The sequence below is a fragment of the Eimeria necatrix genome, genomic scaffold, assembly GCF_000499385.1.
Source record: "Eimeria necatrix Houghton genomic scaffold, Enh_scaff599, whole genome shotgun sequence".
Lineage (NCBI taxonomy): Eukaryota > Apicomplexa > Conoidasida > Eucoccidiorida > Eimeriidae > Eimeria > Eimeria necatrix.
This window is the reverse complement of record NW_013654456.1, coordinates 1-12,500: the sequence shown is the minus strand read 5'-3', so window position 1 is coordinate 12,500 and position 12,500 is coordinate 1. Positions and strand designations below refer to the sequence as shown.

The window sequence follows — 12,500 nt, the reverse complement described above, 5'->3', positions numbered from 1 at the left end:
AGCAGCAGCAGCAGCAGCATGAGGCGGACGAGGAACTGCTGCAGCAGGAAGCAGCAGATGCGCTGCAGCAGCACTTGGGGGATCTGCAGCAGCAGCACCCCGGAGAGCTGCTGCTGCCAGACGCAGCAGCACATGCTTCTCTGTCTCGCGTTGACCGAATTCAGCAGCTGCTGCACCATCCAGAGTACCACAGGACGGAAGCAGCAGAGGCAGCAGCAGCAGCAGCAGCAGCAGCAGCAGCAGCAGCAGCAGGCACTGAAGAACCGTGTGGGAGCCCCCGAGGGCCCCTCAGCTGGCTGCTGCGCTTCTGCCGGCAGCAGCAAAGATCTGCTCGTGTTGTTCCCTCTTTCGCGGGGCAGCGCTCTTCTCCTTCCAGCAGCAGCAGCAGCAGCAGCAGCAGCAGCAGCAGCAGCAGCAGCAGCAGCAGCAGCAGCAGCAGTTGGTCTCTGGGGAAACTGCGCGCTGCAGCAGGTCGATTTGGGCTTGTCCGACATGGCCACAGCGAGGCCTTGCGAGAGCCGCTGCTGCACACTGAGCAGCAGCAGCAGCAGCAGCAGCAGCAGCAGGAACGGGAAAGGGAAGCTTACCTGCAGCAGCAGCAGCAGCAGCAGCAGCAGCACTTGGCGCTGAAGCTGGAAGCCCCCGTGTCTCCTCTTGTTGCTGCTGGAGGCCTCACAGATTTAATGCATCATGAAAATTGTCTCAAGGCTTTTGAAGGAATGGTCTTAACTCTTTCATCTTGGCGCTGCAGCAGCAGCTGCTGCTGCAGACGCCCCTCTGCTGCTGCTGCTGCTGCTGCCAGCAGCAGCTGCAGCAGCAGGTGCGCAGCGGCCGCAGCCGCCAGCAGCAGCAGCAGCTGCTGCAGCACTGCTAATGGGCGCCAGCCGCAGCAGCAAGGCTGGCCCCACAGCCCCAGCAGCAGCAGCAGCAGCGCAGCAGCAGCAGCAGCAGCAGCAGCAGCAGCAGCAGCAGCAGCAGCAGCAGCAGCAGCAGCAGCAGCAGCAGAAGCAGCAGCAGCAGCAGCAGCAGCAGCAGCAGCAGCAGCAGCAGCAGCAGCAGCAGCAGCAGCAGCAGCAGTTGCTGCTGCAGGCCGGGACATGAGCAGCACTTCAAAATGTCTGTTTACGAATTTGCTCTAAGACGCACTTTGCTGCTGTGCCGAGCGACGCCTCAGGTGCTGCAGCTTCTTTGAAATAAATATTTATTTAATTTATTTAATTTAATTAATTTAATTTAATTTAATTAATTAAATTTAATTAATTGAATTTAATTAATTAAATTAATTTAATTTAATTTATTTTAATTTAATTAGTTTAATTAATTTAATTTAATTTAATTTAACTAATTTATTTAATTTATTTCTTTTAATTCTTCTTCTGCTTCTTCAGCAGATGCGCCCTTGTTGCCTCCTCTGCCGTCTCTCAACTTTTATTTATTTCCGCCATTTATTTATTTATTTATTTATTTATTTATTTACTTATTTATTTATTTATTTTTTTATTTATTTTTTTTTATTTATTTTTAATTAACTTTCTATTACATGTTTATTATTTAATTTTTTAAATTAACTGTTTATTACATATTTATTTATTTATTTTTTGTTTGTTTTATTTATTTATTTTTAATTAACCATTTATTACATATTTATTTATTATTTATCTATTTTCAACTAACTATTTATCACTTACTTATTTATTTTCTCATTTAGTATTTTTTTACTTTTAATTAACTATTTATTACGTATTTATTCATTCACTTATTCATTTATTTATTTATTTGTTTGTTTATTATTTAATTGATAAATTAGCTAATTATTTAATTATTAATTAATTATTTAATTATTAAATAAATAATTAATTATTTAATAATTAATTAATTAATTAATTAATTAATTAATTAATTAATTAATTAATTAATTAATTATTAAATAATTAGCTCATTTGTACATTTGCATATTTGCTGCTCACTTGCCTTGCTGCTCCCTGACCTCATATTTACTCTCCCTTTCCCCTGACTCCACTATTCTTACTAATTAATTAATTATTTTATTTATTTATTTATTTATTTATTTATTTATTTATTTATTATTTATTTATTTATTTATTTATTTATTTATTTATTTATTGTTTGCTGCAGGACAAAGGGGACTTCGTGTCTGCGCTGCAGCAGCTTCCGTCTTCTCCATTTGTGGGAATGGTCGGCGACGGCACAAATGACTTGCTCGCCATCAAACGCGCAGACGTGGGGGTAAGCAGCAGCAGCAGCAGCAGCAGCAGCAGCAGCAGCAGCAGCAGCAGCGGCAGCAGCAGCAGCAGCAGGGGCTGGGGCAGGGGCCAAGGCAGGGGCGAAGGCAGGGGGCAGGGAGAGCAGCAGCAGCAGCAGCAGCAGCAGGGATATAGGCAGAGGCTACAGCAGCGGGAGCAGCAGGGGCTGCAGCAGCTGCAGCAGCTGCAGCAGGGGGAGCAGAAAAGAGTCAACAGCAGCAGCAGCAGCAGCTGCTGCTGCTGCTGCAGTGGCAGCTGCAGCTGCTGTTGCTGCTGCTTTGCATTTTGTCTGGCAACTGCCCATGCGTCTGTGCCCGTAGGTGTGCGTCTCAGCCGACAGCAGCAGCAGCAGCAGCAGCAGCAGCAGCAGCAGCAGCAGCAGCAGCAGCGAGTCCGACAGCGCGGCCTCCCGCGCCTCCTCCGCGCCCCCCTCCCGCATCCGCATCCGCATCCGCAGCATCCGCAGCAGCAGCAGCAGCAGCAGCAGCAGCAGCAGCAGCAGCAGGGGGGCAGCAGCTGCTGCGGGGGCCTCTTTAGCAGCAAACTTCAGCACTTCGAGTTTGTTCAACTGCGTCAATTTGCTGCGGGAGGGCCGCTGCGTGCTGCAGAACAGCACAAGTGCTGTTCTCTTCATAACTCTTTATTCTCTCATTCAACTTTCCACTGTCGTTTGCCTCTACCACTTCGGACAAAACCTCAGCGACGCTCAAGTCCGCTGCTGCTGCTGCTGCTGCTGCTGCACGACGACGACGACGACGACGACGACGTGCTGGGGGTGCTGCTGGGGGTGCTGCGGATGCTGCGGATGCTATTCTCTCATTCAACTTTCCACTGTCGTTTGCCTCTACCACTTCGGACAAAACCTCAGCGACGCTCAAGTCCGCTGCTGCTGCTGCTGCTGCTGCTGCTGCTGCTGCTGCTGCTGGGGGTGCTGCGGATGCTGCGGATGCTGCTGCTGCTGCTGCTGGGGGTGCTGCGGATGCTGCTGCTGCTGGGGGTGCTGCGGATGCTGCTGCTGCTGGGGGTGCTGCGGATGCTGCGGATGCTGCTGCTGCTGGGGGTGCTGCGGATGCTGCGGATGCTGCTGGGGGTGCTGCGGATGCTGCGGATGCTGCTGCTGCTCCTGGGGGTGCTGCAGATGCTGCTGCTGCTGCTGCTGCTGGGGGTGCTGCGGATGCTGCTGGGGGGTGCTGGGGATGCTGCTGCTGCTGTTGACCTTCGCTGCTGCTGCTGCTCAGTTGCTGCTGCTGCTGCTGCTGTTTGTGCTGCAGTACATGTGGGTGGACCTTTTGACAATTCTTCCGCTTTCTTTTTTTCTTTCGGGATCTCAAGCAGCAAAACGGCTGTCACCTTTTTCGCCGCAGCAAAGTCTTTTTGCTGCTCCCGTGGTGCTTTCTGCTGCAGGCCAGGTGCTGCTGCTGCTGCTGCTGCTGCTGCTGCTGCTGCGGCTTGCTGCAGCTTAAATAACATTTAAATTAATTAGTTTATTTAATTTAATTAACTTAATTAATTAATTTTATTGTTTTAATTTTTAATTAATTCATTTGTTCGAGTGATTTGCCTGCTGCTGGATGCCGAATTTGATATTAGAGTCTTTTGCTGAAGAATAAAATATTTATTTTCATTATTTATTTATTTATTTATTTATCTATTAATTAATTAATTAATTAATTAATTAATTAATTAATTAATTAATTAATTAATTAATTTATTTCTCGTTCCACTTTTTTGCTGCCGATCTAGGGCAGTCAGCTGCTGCTGAAGAGGCGGCTTGCAGCATATCTTGGTGCTTTCCTTCTGCTGCTGCTGCTGCTTTTGCTGCTGCTTTTGCTGCTGCTATTGCTGCTGCTGCTGGTGTTGCTGCTGCTGCTGCTGCTGCAGGGTATTATTCAGGTGTCTTTCCTGATAATCGCTTTGATGCTGTGCTTACCACAGGCTTCGGCACAGCCGCAGCACGGTAGGTTCTGCTGCTGCTGCTGCTGCTGCTGCTGCTGCTGCTGTTGATGCTGTTGTTGTTGCTGCTGCTGCTGCCCCTATTTCCTTTTGTTCTTCTACCCCCTTGCTGCTGCTGTAGTTGATACTTCATTTGCTGCCGTTGATTAGGAGCGCACGTGTTGCTGCTGCTGCTACCAACTTGCAGCAGCAGCAGCAAGAACCCCATGTGCAACAGCAGCCACAGCAGCAGCAGCAGCAGCAGCAGCAGCAGCAGCTTGCGCGCTTGTGTCTCAGGTTTATCAAGTGTAGTCAATACTTCTGTCTTCCTCTTTTCTGCTTTGCAATATATTTACGTTTGTGCTGCTCTGGGCACCACGGGCCTGCAGTGGAGGCAGGGTGAGCTGCTGCTGCTGCTGCTGCTGCTGCTGCTGCTGCTGCTGCTGCTGCTGCTGCTGCTGTTGCTGCTGTTGCTGCTTCTGGTGCTGTTGCTTGTGGTCTTTGCTGACCTTTTTGCTGCTGCTGTCGCTGAGGCTGCTGGGGCAGCGGCGGGTCTAGCCGGAGCTGCTGCTGCAGCTGTTGCTGCTGCTGGCGGCCTTTTGCCTTTGCTGCCTTTGCCTTTGCTGCCACTGCTGCTGCTGCTGCTGTTGCTGCTGCTGCTGTTGCTGCTGCAGGCCTGTTGCGAAATCGCCGCTGCGTGGCCTACATGTGTCTGCTAGCGGGCCTTTGCTTTTCATTTTTGTTATTTCCTCCTGCTGCTGCTGCGCCTGCTTCGCACGTTTCTTCGCCAGCAGCAGCAGCAGCAGCAGCAGCAGCAGCAGCAGCAGACTGGGGCCTCGTGTCGCTGCTGCACCGCGTGTTCATGGATTTGCTGCAGCTGGCTGAAAGGGCCCGCGGGGAGTTCTACGTGTGGCTGGGGCTGGTGCCGCTGCCTGTGCTGCTGCAGCAGCAGCTGCTGCTGCTGTCTGCATGCAACTGCGCAGCAACTGTGGGGTTTGAGCTGCTCGTTGTTGCTGCTGCTCTCACTTCTTATTTGCTGCAGAGGGAGCAGGCTGGGGCCACAGCCTCTTACTTGCCCAAGACCAGTGGTGCATGCGCGGTCTTGCTGAAACAGACCAGCACCAGCAGCAGCAGCAGCAGCAGCAGCAGCAGCAGCAGCAGCTATACCATTTCACCCGCTGCAGCACCCCACAGCGAAAAACACACCCAAATGCTCCCCTTGGGGGCTCCCCGGGGGGCCCCCCAGGGGGGCCCCCCCACGAACAATTTGGGGGCCCCCCAGGGGCCCCCTTTGCACCCAACCAGGGGCCCCCAGGGGGCCCCTTTTCAAGCCAACTAGAGGGCCTTAGGGGCCCCTGAAAGTACTTGGGAGAAACTTAATTGCTTTAGAGGCCCTTAGGGGCCCCCTTTTAGGAGAGATCTATTAGAGGGGCCCCCTTTAGGGGCCCCTAGGAGGCCCCATGGGGGCCTCCTAGGGGCCCCTGGGGGGCCCCCAACGGGCCCCTGAGGAGTTCTGAGGGGCCCCCAAGGGGGCCCCCCGGGGCCCTTTTAGTGGGGGCCCTTAGCTGCCAAAAGGGCCATTAGAGGGCCTTTAGGGGCCCCCCATAGAGGCACTTAGGGGCCTCTAGGGGGTCCCCTAGAGGGGCCTCTAGGGGGCCCCTAGAGGGTCCTCTAGGGGGCCCCTAGAGGGGCCTCTAGGGGGCCCCTCAGGGTGACTTTGAAGGGCCCCAAAGGGCCCCCTTAGGGGCCCCCTAGGAGCCCCCTGGGGGCCCCCTTAGGGGCCCCCTAGGGGCCCTCATGGGGGCCCCCAAGCGGCCTTCATAGGGGCCCCACGCACTTAATTCACATTTACTTATTTACATGCAGCACTTTGCTGCTGCTGCTGCACTCAAGGACTCTTATAGGGGTTTCCTTGGGCCAACTCGGGGGCCCCTAGGGTTTAGGGTTTAGGGTTTAGGGTTTAGGGTTTAGGGTTTCTGGGTGTCGTTCGAGAGCGTCTGGGGGCCCATAAATAGGTTTTTTTTAAAACCCCTTAAAACATATTTAAAGATCCCAAATGAATCCTCCCCTTAAAAGCCCTCCTTGAAAATAATAAGGGGGGCCCCTTGGGGGCCCCTTGGATTCTCCTTGGGGGCCCCATGGGGGCCCCTTGGGGGCCTCTTGGGGGCCCCTTGGGGGCCCCTCGGGTCTCACATGCATGCATGCACTGATGCATGCATGCACTAGTGCATGCATGCATCCGTGCATGCATGCAGCAATAAAAATTTATGAAGTTTCATTTTTGTTGCATGCATGCAGCTGCAGAGATGGGGCTGTACGTACACTGCAGTGCAGCATGCATTAATGCATGCATGCACTAATGCATGCATGCACTAATGCATGCATGCACTAATTGCATGCATGCATCAGTGCATGCATGCGTTGATTTATTTGCATGTATTAATGCATGCATGCATTAATTTTGTATGCATGCATTAATGCATGCATGCATTAATGCATGCAAAGAAATGCCATATATAAGTGCATGCATGTGCACCCACATAAAGATATATATATATATATATATGCATATATTATATATATATATATATATATATATATATATATATATATATATATATATATATATATATATATAAATATAAACATATATGTATACATATATTTACAAATGCATATATATTTATAAATGTATATATTTATAAATGCATATAAATATATATCTTTATAAATTACGCAATCTACTCATATATAATAAATGTATATAAAAATTATATATATATATATATAAATATTATATATATATATATATATAAATATATATATATATTATTTTTATAGTATAATATATATTAGAAGTTTATATGAAGTACATTTGAAATATATATGAAGTACATTTGCCTACATCTCCCTTTATAAACAACAAACTGGCAAAGTTCATAAATAGCTTTTTATGCAGTACCCACATATACTGGCTGCTTTGCTGCAGCTGCTGCAGTTGCTGCAGCTGCTGCAGTTGCTGCAGCTGCTGCAGTTGCTTTGCTGCAGCTGCTGCAGTTGCTGCAGCTGCTGCAGTTGCTGCAGCTGCTGCAGTTGCTGCGGCTGCTGCAGTTGCTGCAGCTGCTGCAGTTGCTGCAGCTGCTGCAGTTGCTGCAGCTGCTGCAGCTGCTGCAGCTGCAGCAGCAAATTCAAGTTCTACTCTGTTGCCTTCGAGGCCCGCGAGGTGTACGTACACCTCAGCGGCTACAGCAGCCGTTTTACTGGCCAGAGGCCCCCAGGGGCCCCCAGGGGCCCCCAGGGGCCCCCAGGGGCCCCCTGGGGCCCCCAGGGGCCCCCAGGGGCCCCCAGGGCCCCCAGAGGTTCTTGTACCCTGGTAAGGCTGCATACGTCTGGCAGCTAGCTATCTAGCTAGCTAGTGGCTAGCTAGCTAGCCAGCGGGTAGCTAGATAGTGGGCCGCTAGCTAGCTGTCCTTGGCAGCTGGCTAGCTAGCTAGCAGTTGGCTAGCTAGCCGCCAGCTAGGTAGAGGCGATCAGCTAAATAGCTAGCCAAGAGCTAGCTAGCTAGCCAGCAGCTAGCTAGCTAGCAGCTAGCTAGCGAGCAGCTGGATAGCCAGCAGCTAGCTAGCCTGTGGCTAGTTAGCTGGTGGCTAGCTAGCTGGTGGCTAGCTGGCTAGCTTTAAAGCAGATGTGCATGTATGCATTCACTATTAGCAGCATGCGGGGGGGCCGCGGCTGCGGGGCTGCTGGCAATTGGCGAAAAATAATTGAAAACAAAATTCAAAAAAAAGAGTTCTGCATGCACGAGAGGGTTTAGGGTTTAGGGTTTAGGGTTTAGGGTTTAGGCGAAGGGTAGCGGGGGACCTCCCCGCCACGTGACCAGTGGACCACGGGGTCCCGCGGGGCGTTGGCGGTGCTGGCTTTGCAATTAAGAAGTGCTTTTAAGAAATAAAAGTTAAAAGTAAATTTATTTATCTTTTTAAAGTTTAAAATCATATAAAGAAAGCCCCCAGAAGGCTGCGCGCGCGCGCAGCAGCTCGCCACCGGAAAGCAGCAGCAGCTGCTGGGGCGCCAGTGGAGGTCCTGGCTGCGGATTTGCGCAGTTTTAAGTGAATTGAAAGCGAATTTGGGAGAAAATAATAAAAAGGAATAAAAAGGGAATTTAAATTAGTCAAAGTTGGTCAAAGAGGGTGCGCGGAGGGAGTCCTGCGGCCCGGTGGCGTGCTCGATGGTGCCCCGCGTGGCTGGGGGGCAAAGGGGGGTGGAGCGACGCCGTTTCGAGCTATAAAACTGAACTTTTTAGAGAAAGAGGAAAAGATTTAAAACAGAGAATTCAAATTAATTGCAAAGGTGAATTAAAAGGGGGAAAAAGGGGGCTCGAAGCCCCCGCAGCAGCGCCGTGGCAAGACAAGAACTTGGCTGGTCTGTGATGAGGCGGGGGCGCGGAGGAAGGCCAAACCGGGGCCAAAAGTAGCTGCAAAAGCGTGTAATTGGGTTTAAAATGACGGCGAAGAAGTTTTGGAGATAAAGGAATAAAAAAAAAGAAGAAAAACGGGAAAAAACGGTTGGGAAGAGCTGTATGTACACCCCAGCAGCGCGCACGCGCGGCTCGGCTCTCTCTGCCTTCCCTCCCCCCCGCAGCTCGAGACACTTGCTGCAGCAGCATTTGATTTTCTTTGATGGTTTTGTGGCATCATTGTTTGTTTCTTTATTTGCAAAGAGGGCCGGGGGCTCTTCAGGTTATTTGCTTTTCTCAGCCCCCCTTCTCGCCTGCGCGAGGCGCTGCCTAGGCGGACCGCTGCAGTCTCGCTGCTGCTGCAGTTGCTGCTGCAGTTGCTGCAGCAGCAGCAGCAACTGCTGCTGCTGAGCTGGTGCGTTTCGTTTAGTGAGGTTTATTGTTCGCTCTTCTTTCTTTGTTCCATTTGAAGCCTCAGTTCCCTCCCCCCGCCCTTCTCTTCACTTGCGGCGCCGGCCGCAGCAGCAACAGCAGCAGCAGCAGCAGCAGCAGCAGAACCAGTGGTGCTGCAGCAGCAGCAGCAAGGGAGGGTTCTCGTTTTATGATTTTGCCTGCTGCTGCTGCTTCTTTTCCGCCCGTTGTCCTTCCCCTTCTTCCTGCTGCTGCAGCCTTTCAGGCGGGCCAGCAATCAGTAGAAATTTAATTAATTAATTTAATTTAATTTAATTTAATTTTAATCATTTATTCATTTAAAACAAACAATAGAACCAACAAAGACCTTTAATTTCACCTTCGCCAAACACCGCCACAGACATCGCCGCCCCAACGGCTCCTCAAGCACAAAGAACTGGGTCAGCTGCTGCTGCTGCTGCTGCTGCTGCTGCGGCTGCTGCGGCTGCTGCTGCTGCTGCTGCGGCTGCTGCTGCTGCTGCTGTTGCTGGTGTTGTGCTGTTACTGCTGTTACTGCTGCTGCTGTTACTGCTGCTGTTACTGCTGGTGCTGTTACTGCTGGTGCTGTTACTGCTGGTGCTGTTACTGCTGCTGTTACTGCTGCTGCTGCTGTTACTGCTGCTGCTGCTGCTGTTACTGCTGCTGCTGCTGCTGTTACTGCTGCTGCTGCTGTTGGTGCTGCTGCTGCTGTTGGTGCTACTGCTGCTGTTGGTGCTGCTGCTGTTGGCGTTGCTGCTGTTGGCGTTGCTGCTATTGGGGCTACTGTTAGTGCTGTTACTGCTGCTGTTGGTATTGCTGCTGTTACTGCTGCTGTTGGTGCTGCTGCTGTTGGTGCTGCTGCTGTTGGTGCTGCTGCTGTTGGTGCTGCTGCTATTGGTGCTGCTGCTGCTGATGCTGCTGCTGCTGTTACTGCTGCTGTTGGCACTGTTGCTGCTGTTGCTGCTGTTGTTAGTGGTGCTGCTGCTGTTACTGCTGCTATTGGTGCTGCTGCTGCTGTTAGTGCTGCTGTTGGTGCTGCTGCTGCTGTTAGTGCTGCTGTTGGTGCTGCTGCTGCTGTTAGTGCTGCTGTTGGTGCTGCTGCTGCTGTTGGTGCTGCTGCTGTTGGTGCTGCTGCTGTTGGTGCTGCTGCTGTTGTTGGTGCTGCTGCTGTTGTTGGTGCTGCTGCTGTTGGTGCTGCTGCTGTTGTTGGTGCTGCTGTTGTTGGTGCTGCTGCTGTTGGTGCTGCTGCTGTTGGTGCTGGTGCTGTTGGTGCTGCTGCTGTTGGTGCTGTTGCTATTGGTGCTGCTGCTGTTGGTGCTGCTGCTGTTGGTGCTGCTGTTAGTGCTGCTGTTGGTGCTGCTGTTAGTGCTGCTGTTAGTGCTGCTGTTGCTGCTGCTGTTACTGCTGTCTAAGTGTCGAGTGTGCTGCTGCTGCTGCTGCTGCTGTTGGTGTTGCTGTTGCTGCCTCTGCTGGTGTTGTTGTCTTTGCTGCTGCTGCTTCTGCGCCGTTAATCCCTTGCTGCTGTTCTTGTCATTTGCATTGGGCGGTCTCGTTGTCGCATTTGCTGTTGCTGCTGCTGTTGCTGCTGTTGCTGCTGTTGCTGCTGCTGCTGCTGCTGTTGCTGCTGCTGCTGCTGCTGTTGCTGCTGCTGTGCCGGTCCCTCTGCTTGCTGCAGTAGATGTTGCTGCTGTTAGGTTCTGTTGCTCGTGTTACTGCGCGTAGTCACTTTGCTGTTGCTGCTGTTGCTGCTGCTGCTGCTGTTGCTGCTGCTGCTGCTGCTGCTGGTTTGGCTTCAATTTAATTTTAATTTTGTTTTGTTTCTGTGCTGCAGCTGACGAGAGCTTTAAGTCATTTGAAGTGAGTTTGAGGTGTACGTACACCGCAGAGCAGCAGCAGTGCAGATGGACTAATTTTGATATTAAACAAAACATTTATTTTAAATCTGAAAATTAAATTAAAAAATAAATACTATTATTAGAAATTAATTTAAATATTTCGCCACTTATTCGCTTGCAGTGCGGAGGCCATAGACTGGGCCGAAGCTTTAAATATCCTCTTCCTTTGATTTCGCTGGGCAGCGGAAGCGGCAAAGCAGAAGCTCCGAAAAACAAATAAATAAAAAAATAAAAAAAAATAATTTAAAAAACTCTTCATCACCCTAAACCCTAAACCCTAAACCCTAAACCCTAAACATAATGGAGGAAGAAAGAGGAGGCGAGCGGTTTGCTGCTGCAGCTGCTGCTGCTGCTGCTTACAACGGGCCATTGGTGCTGCTCGAGCCCCCCGACGTGCTGCCGCTGCTGCACTTCGCGGACCCCCCCTCGCCCCGCGGCAGCAGCAGCAGCAGCAGCAGCAACAGCAGCAGCAGCAGCAGCAGCGACGGGAGGACCTGTGCTGCTGCTGCTGCTGCTGCTGCTGCTGCTGAAGCGCCCGCCGCCGAAGAAGCCGAGCTGTCTGGACACCTGACGGAAAGCACTGGAGATGAAGTTTGTCTTTGGGAGCAGCGCGAAGCAGAAGAAGCAAAAGAAGAGTTCAAAGACACAGCAGCAGCAGCAGCAGCAGCAGCAGCAACAGCAGCAGCAGCAACAGCAGCAGCAGCAACAGAGCCCATCACGCCTGAAACCCTCGCAGCAGTTGGCATTTCCTATGATATGCTTTTCCCAGTGCTGGAGCCGCACGACTACCCCATCAAGGTTAGTCCCGCTGCCCCTGCTGCTGCTGCTGCTGCTGCAGCAGCAGCAGCAGCTCCAAACCCTAAACCCTAAACCCTAAACCCTAAACCCTAAGCCCTACCGGGGAAAGCCGGTGTCGTGCCCCCTTCTGCGCGTGGCTTCGACCTTGCTTGGCCGCGCGCCCGCGCGCCCGCGCGCAAACCCCAAACCCCAACCCCAAACCCCAAACCCTAAACCCTAAACCCTAATTTAGGGTTTGCGCAGGAAGTGGCGCGTTGGTCGCGGCGCATGTTGACTCCGGAAGAGTTCAGAAGCCTCAAAGCTGCTGCCTTTCGAGTGGACTTCGACAGTTTGCCCAAAAGCGAACTCACCGGCCTTTACTTCAACAGACACAGACCCTGTTGGTCTGCGGACTACTACACGCGGCAGCGCAAACGCAAAACCATCGACTTCTTCGTCCCCGTAAACCCTAAACCCTAAACCCTAAACCCTAAACCCTAAACCCTAAACCCTAAACCCTAAACGCTACGCGTGAGCCCTGGGCGCTCGGGGTTTCGAGGCCTGGGTGCTGGGGAGTGCAGAGGCAGCTCTGCTGCGGCTTTTCCCGCACTGCTGCTGCTGCTGCTGCTGCTGCTGCTGCTGCTGCTGCTGCTGCTGCTGCTGCTGGCTGCTGCTGCTGCTGCTGCTGCTGCTGCTGCTGCTGCTGCTGCTGCTGCTGCTGCTGCTGCTGCTGCTGCTGCTGCTGCTGCT

General features: G+C 51.6%; 5 protein-coding genes across 5 annotated transcripts in view; 3 read left to right on the top strand and 2 right to left on the bottom strand.

Moving 5' to 3' along the window:
* ENH_00065050 (cation-transporting ATPase, putative) overlaps positions 1-1,101 on the top strand; it is a gene marked incomplete at both ends in the record, with an annotated part of 7,921 nt that extends 6,820 nt beyond the window's left edge. The window contains 2 exons of the mRNA XM_013582233.1: positions 1-699; positions 803-1,101. The exon at positions 1-699 is cut by the window's left edge and continues 489 nt beyond it. Coding sequence (XP_013437687.1) covers positions 1-699; positions 803-1,101 — 998 coding nt within the window. The remainder of the gene's footprint in view (positions 700-802) is intronic.
* Positions 1,102-2,193: 1,092 nt separating this feature from the next.
* ENH_00065040 (Pc20g00550 protein , related) lies at positions 2,194-5,535 on the top strand (the record flags this gene model as incomplete). The annotated part of the gene is made up of 5 exons (XM_013582232.1): positions 2,194-2,472; positions 2,585-2,974; positions 3,536-3,673; positions 4,158-4,221; positions 4,871-5,535. The coding sequence occupies 5 exons, from the start codon at positions 2,194-2,196 to the stop codon at positions 5,533-5,535; spliced, it is 1,536 nt and encodes a 511-aa protein (XP_013437686.1).
* A 3,947-nt stretch (positions 5,536-9,482) lies between these two features.
* ENH_00065030 (hypothetical protein) lies at positions 9,483-11,009 on the bottom strand (the record flags this gene model as incomplete). The annotated part of the gene is made up of 2 exons (XM_013582231.1): positions 9,483-10,740; positions 10,792-11,009. The coding sequence occupies 2 exons, from the start codon at positions 11,007-11,009 to the stop codon at positions 9,483-9,485; spliced, it is 1,476 nt and encodes a 491-aa protein (XP_013437685.1).
* A 264-nt stretch (positions 11,010-11,273) lies between these two features.
* On the top strand, positions 11,274-12,230 carry ENH_00065020 (hypothetical protein, conserved; the record flags this gene model as incomplete). Its single annotated transcript, XM_013582230.1, has 2 exons — positions 11,274-11,771; positions 12,015-12,230. The coding sequence occupies 2 exons, from the start codon at positions 11,274-11,276 to the stop codon at positions 12,228-12,230; spliced, it is 714 nt and encodes a 237-aa protein (XP_013437684.1).
* Positions 12,231-12,261: 31 nt separating this feature from the next.
* On the bottom strand, positions 12,262-12,500 carry ENH_00065010 (hypothetical protein; the record flags this gene model as incomplete). Its single annotated transcript, XM_013582229.1, has 1 exon — positions 12,262-12,500. A coding segment is annotated over one exon (239 nt), but the record flags the coding sequence as incomplete, so codon positions are not given.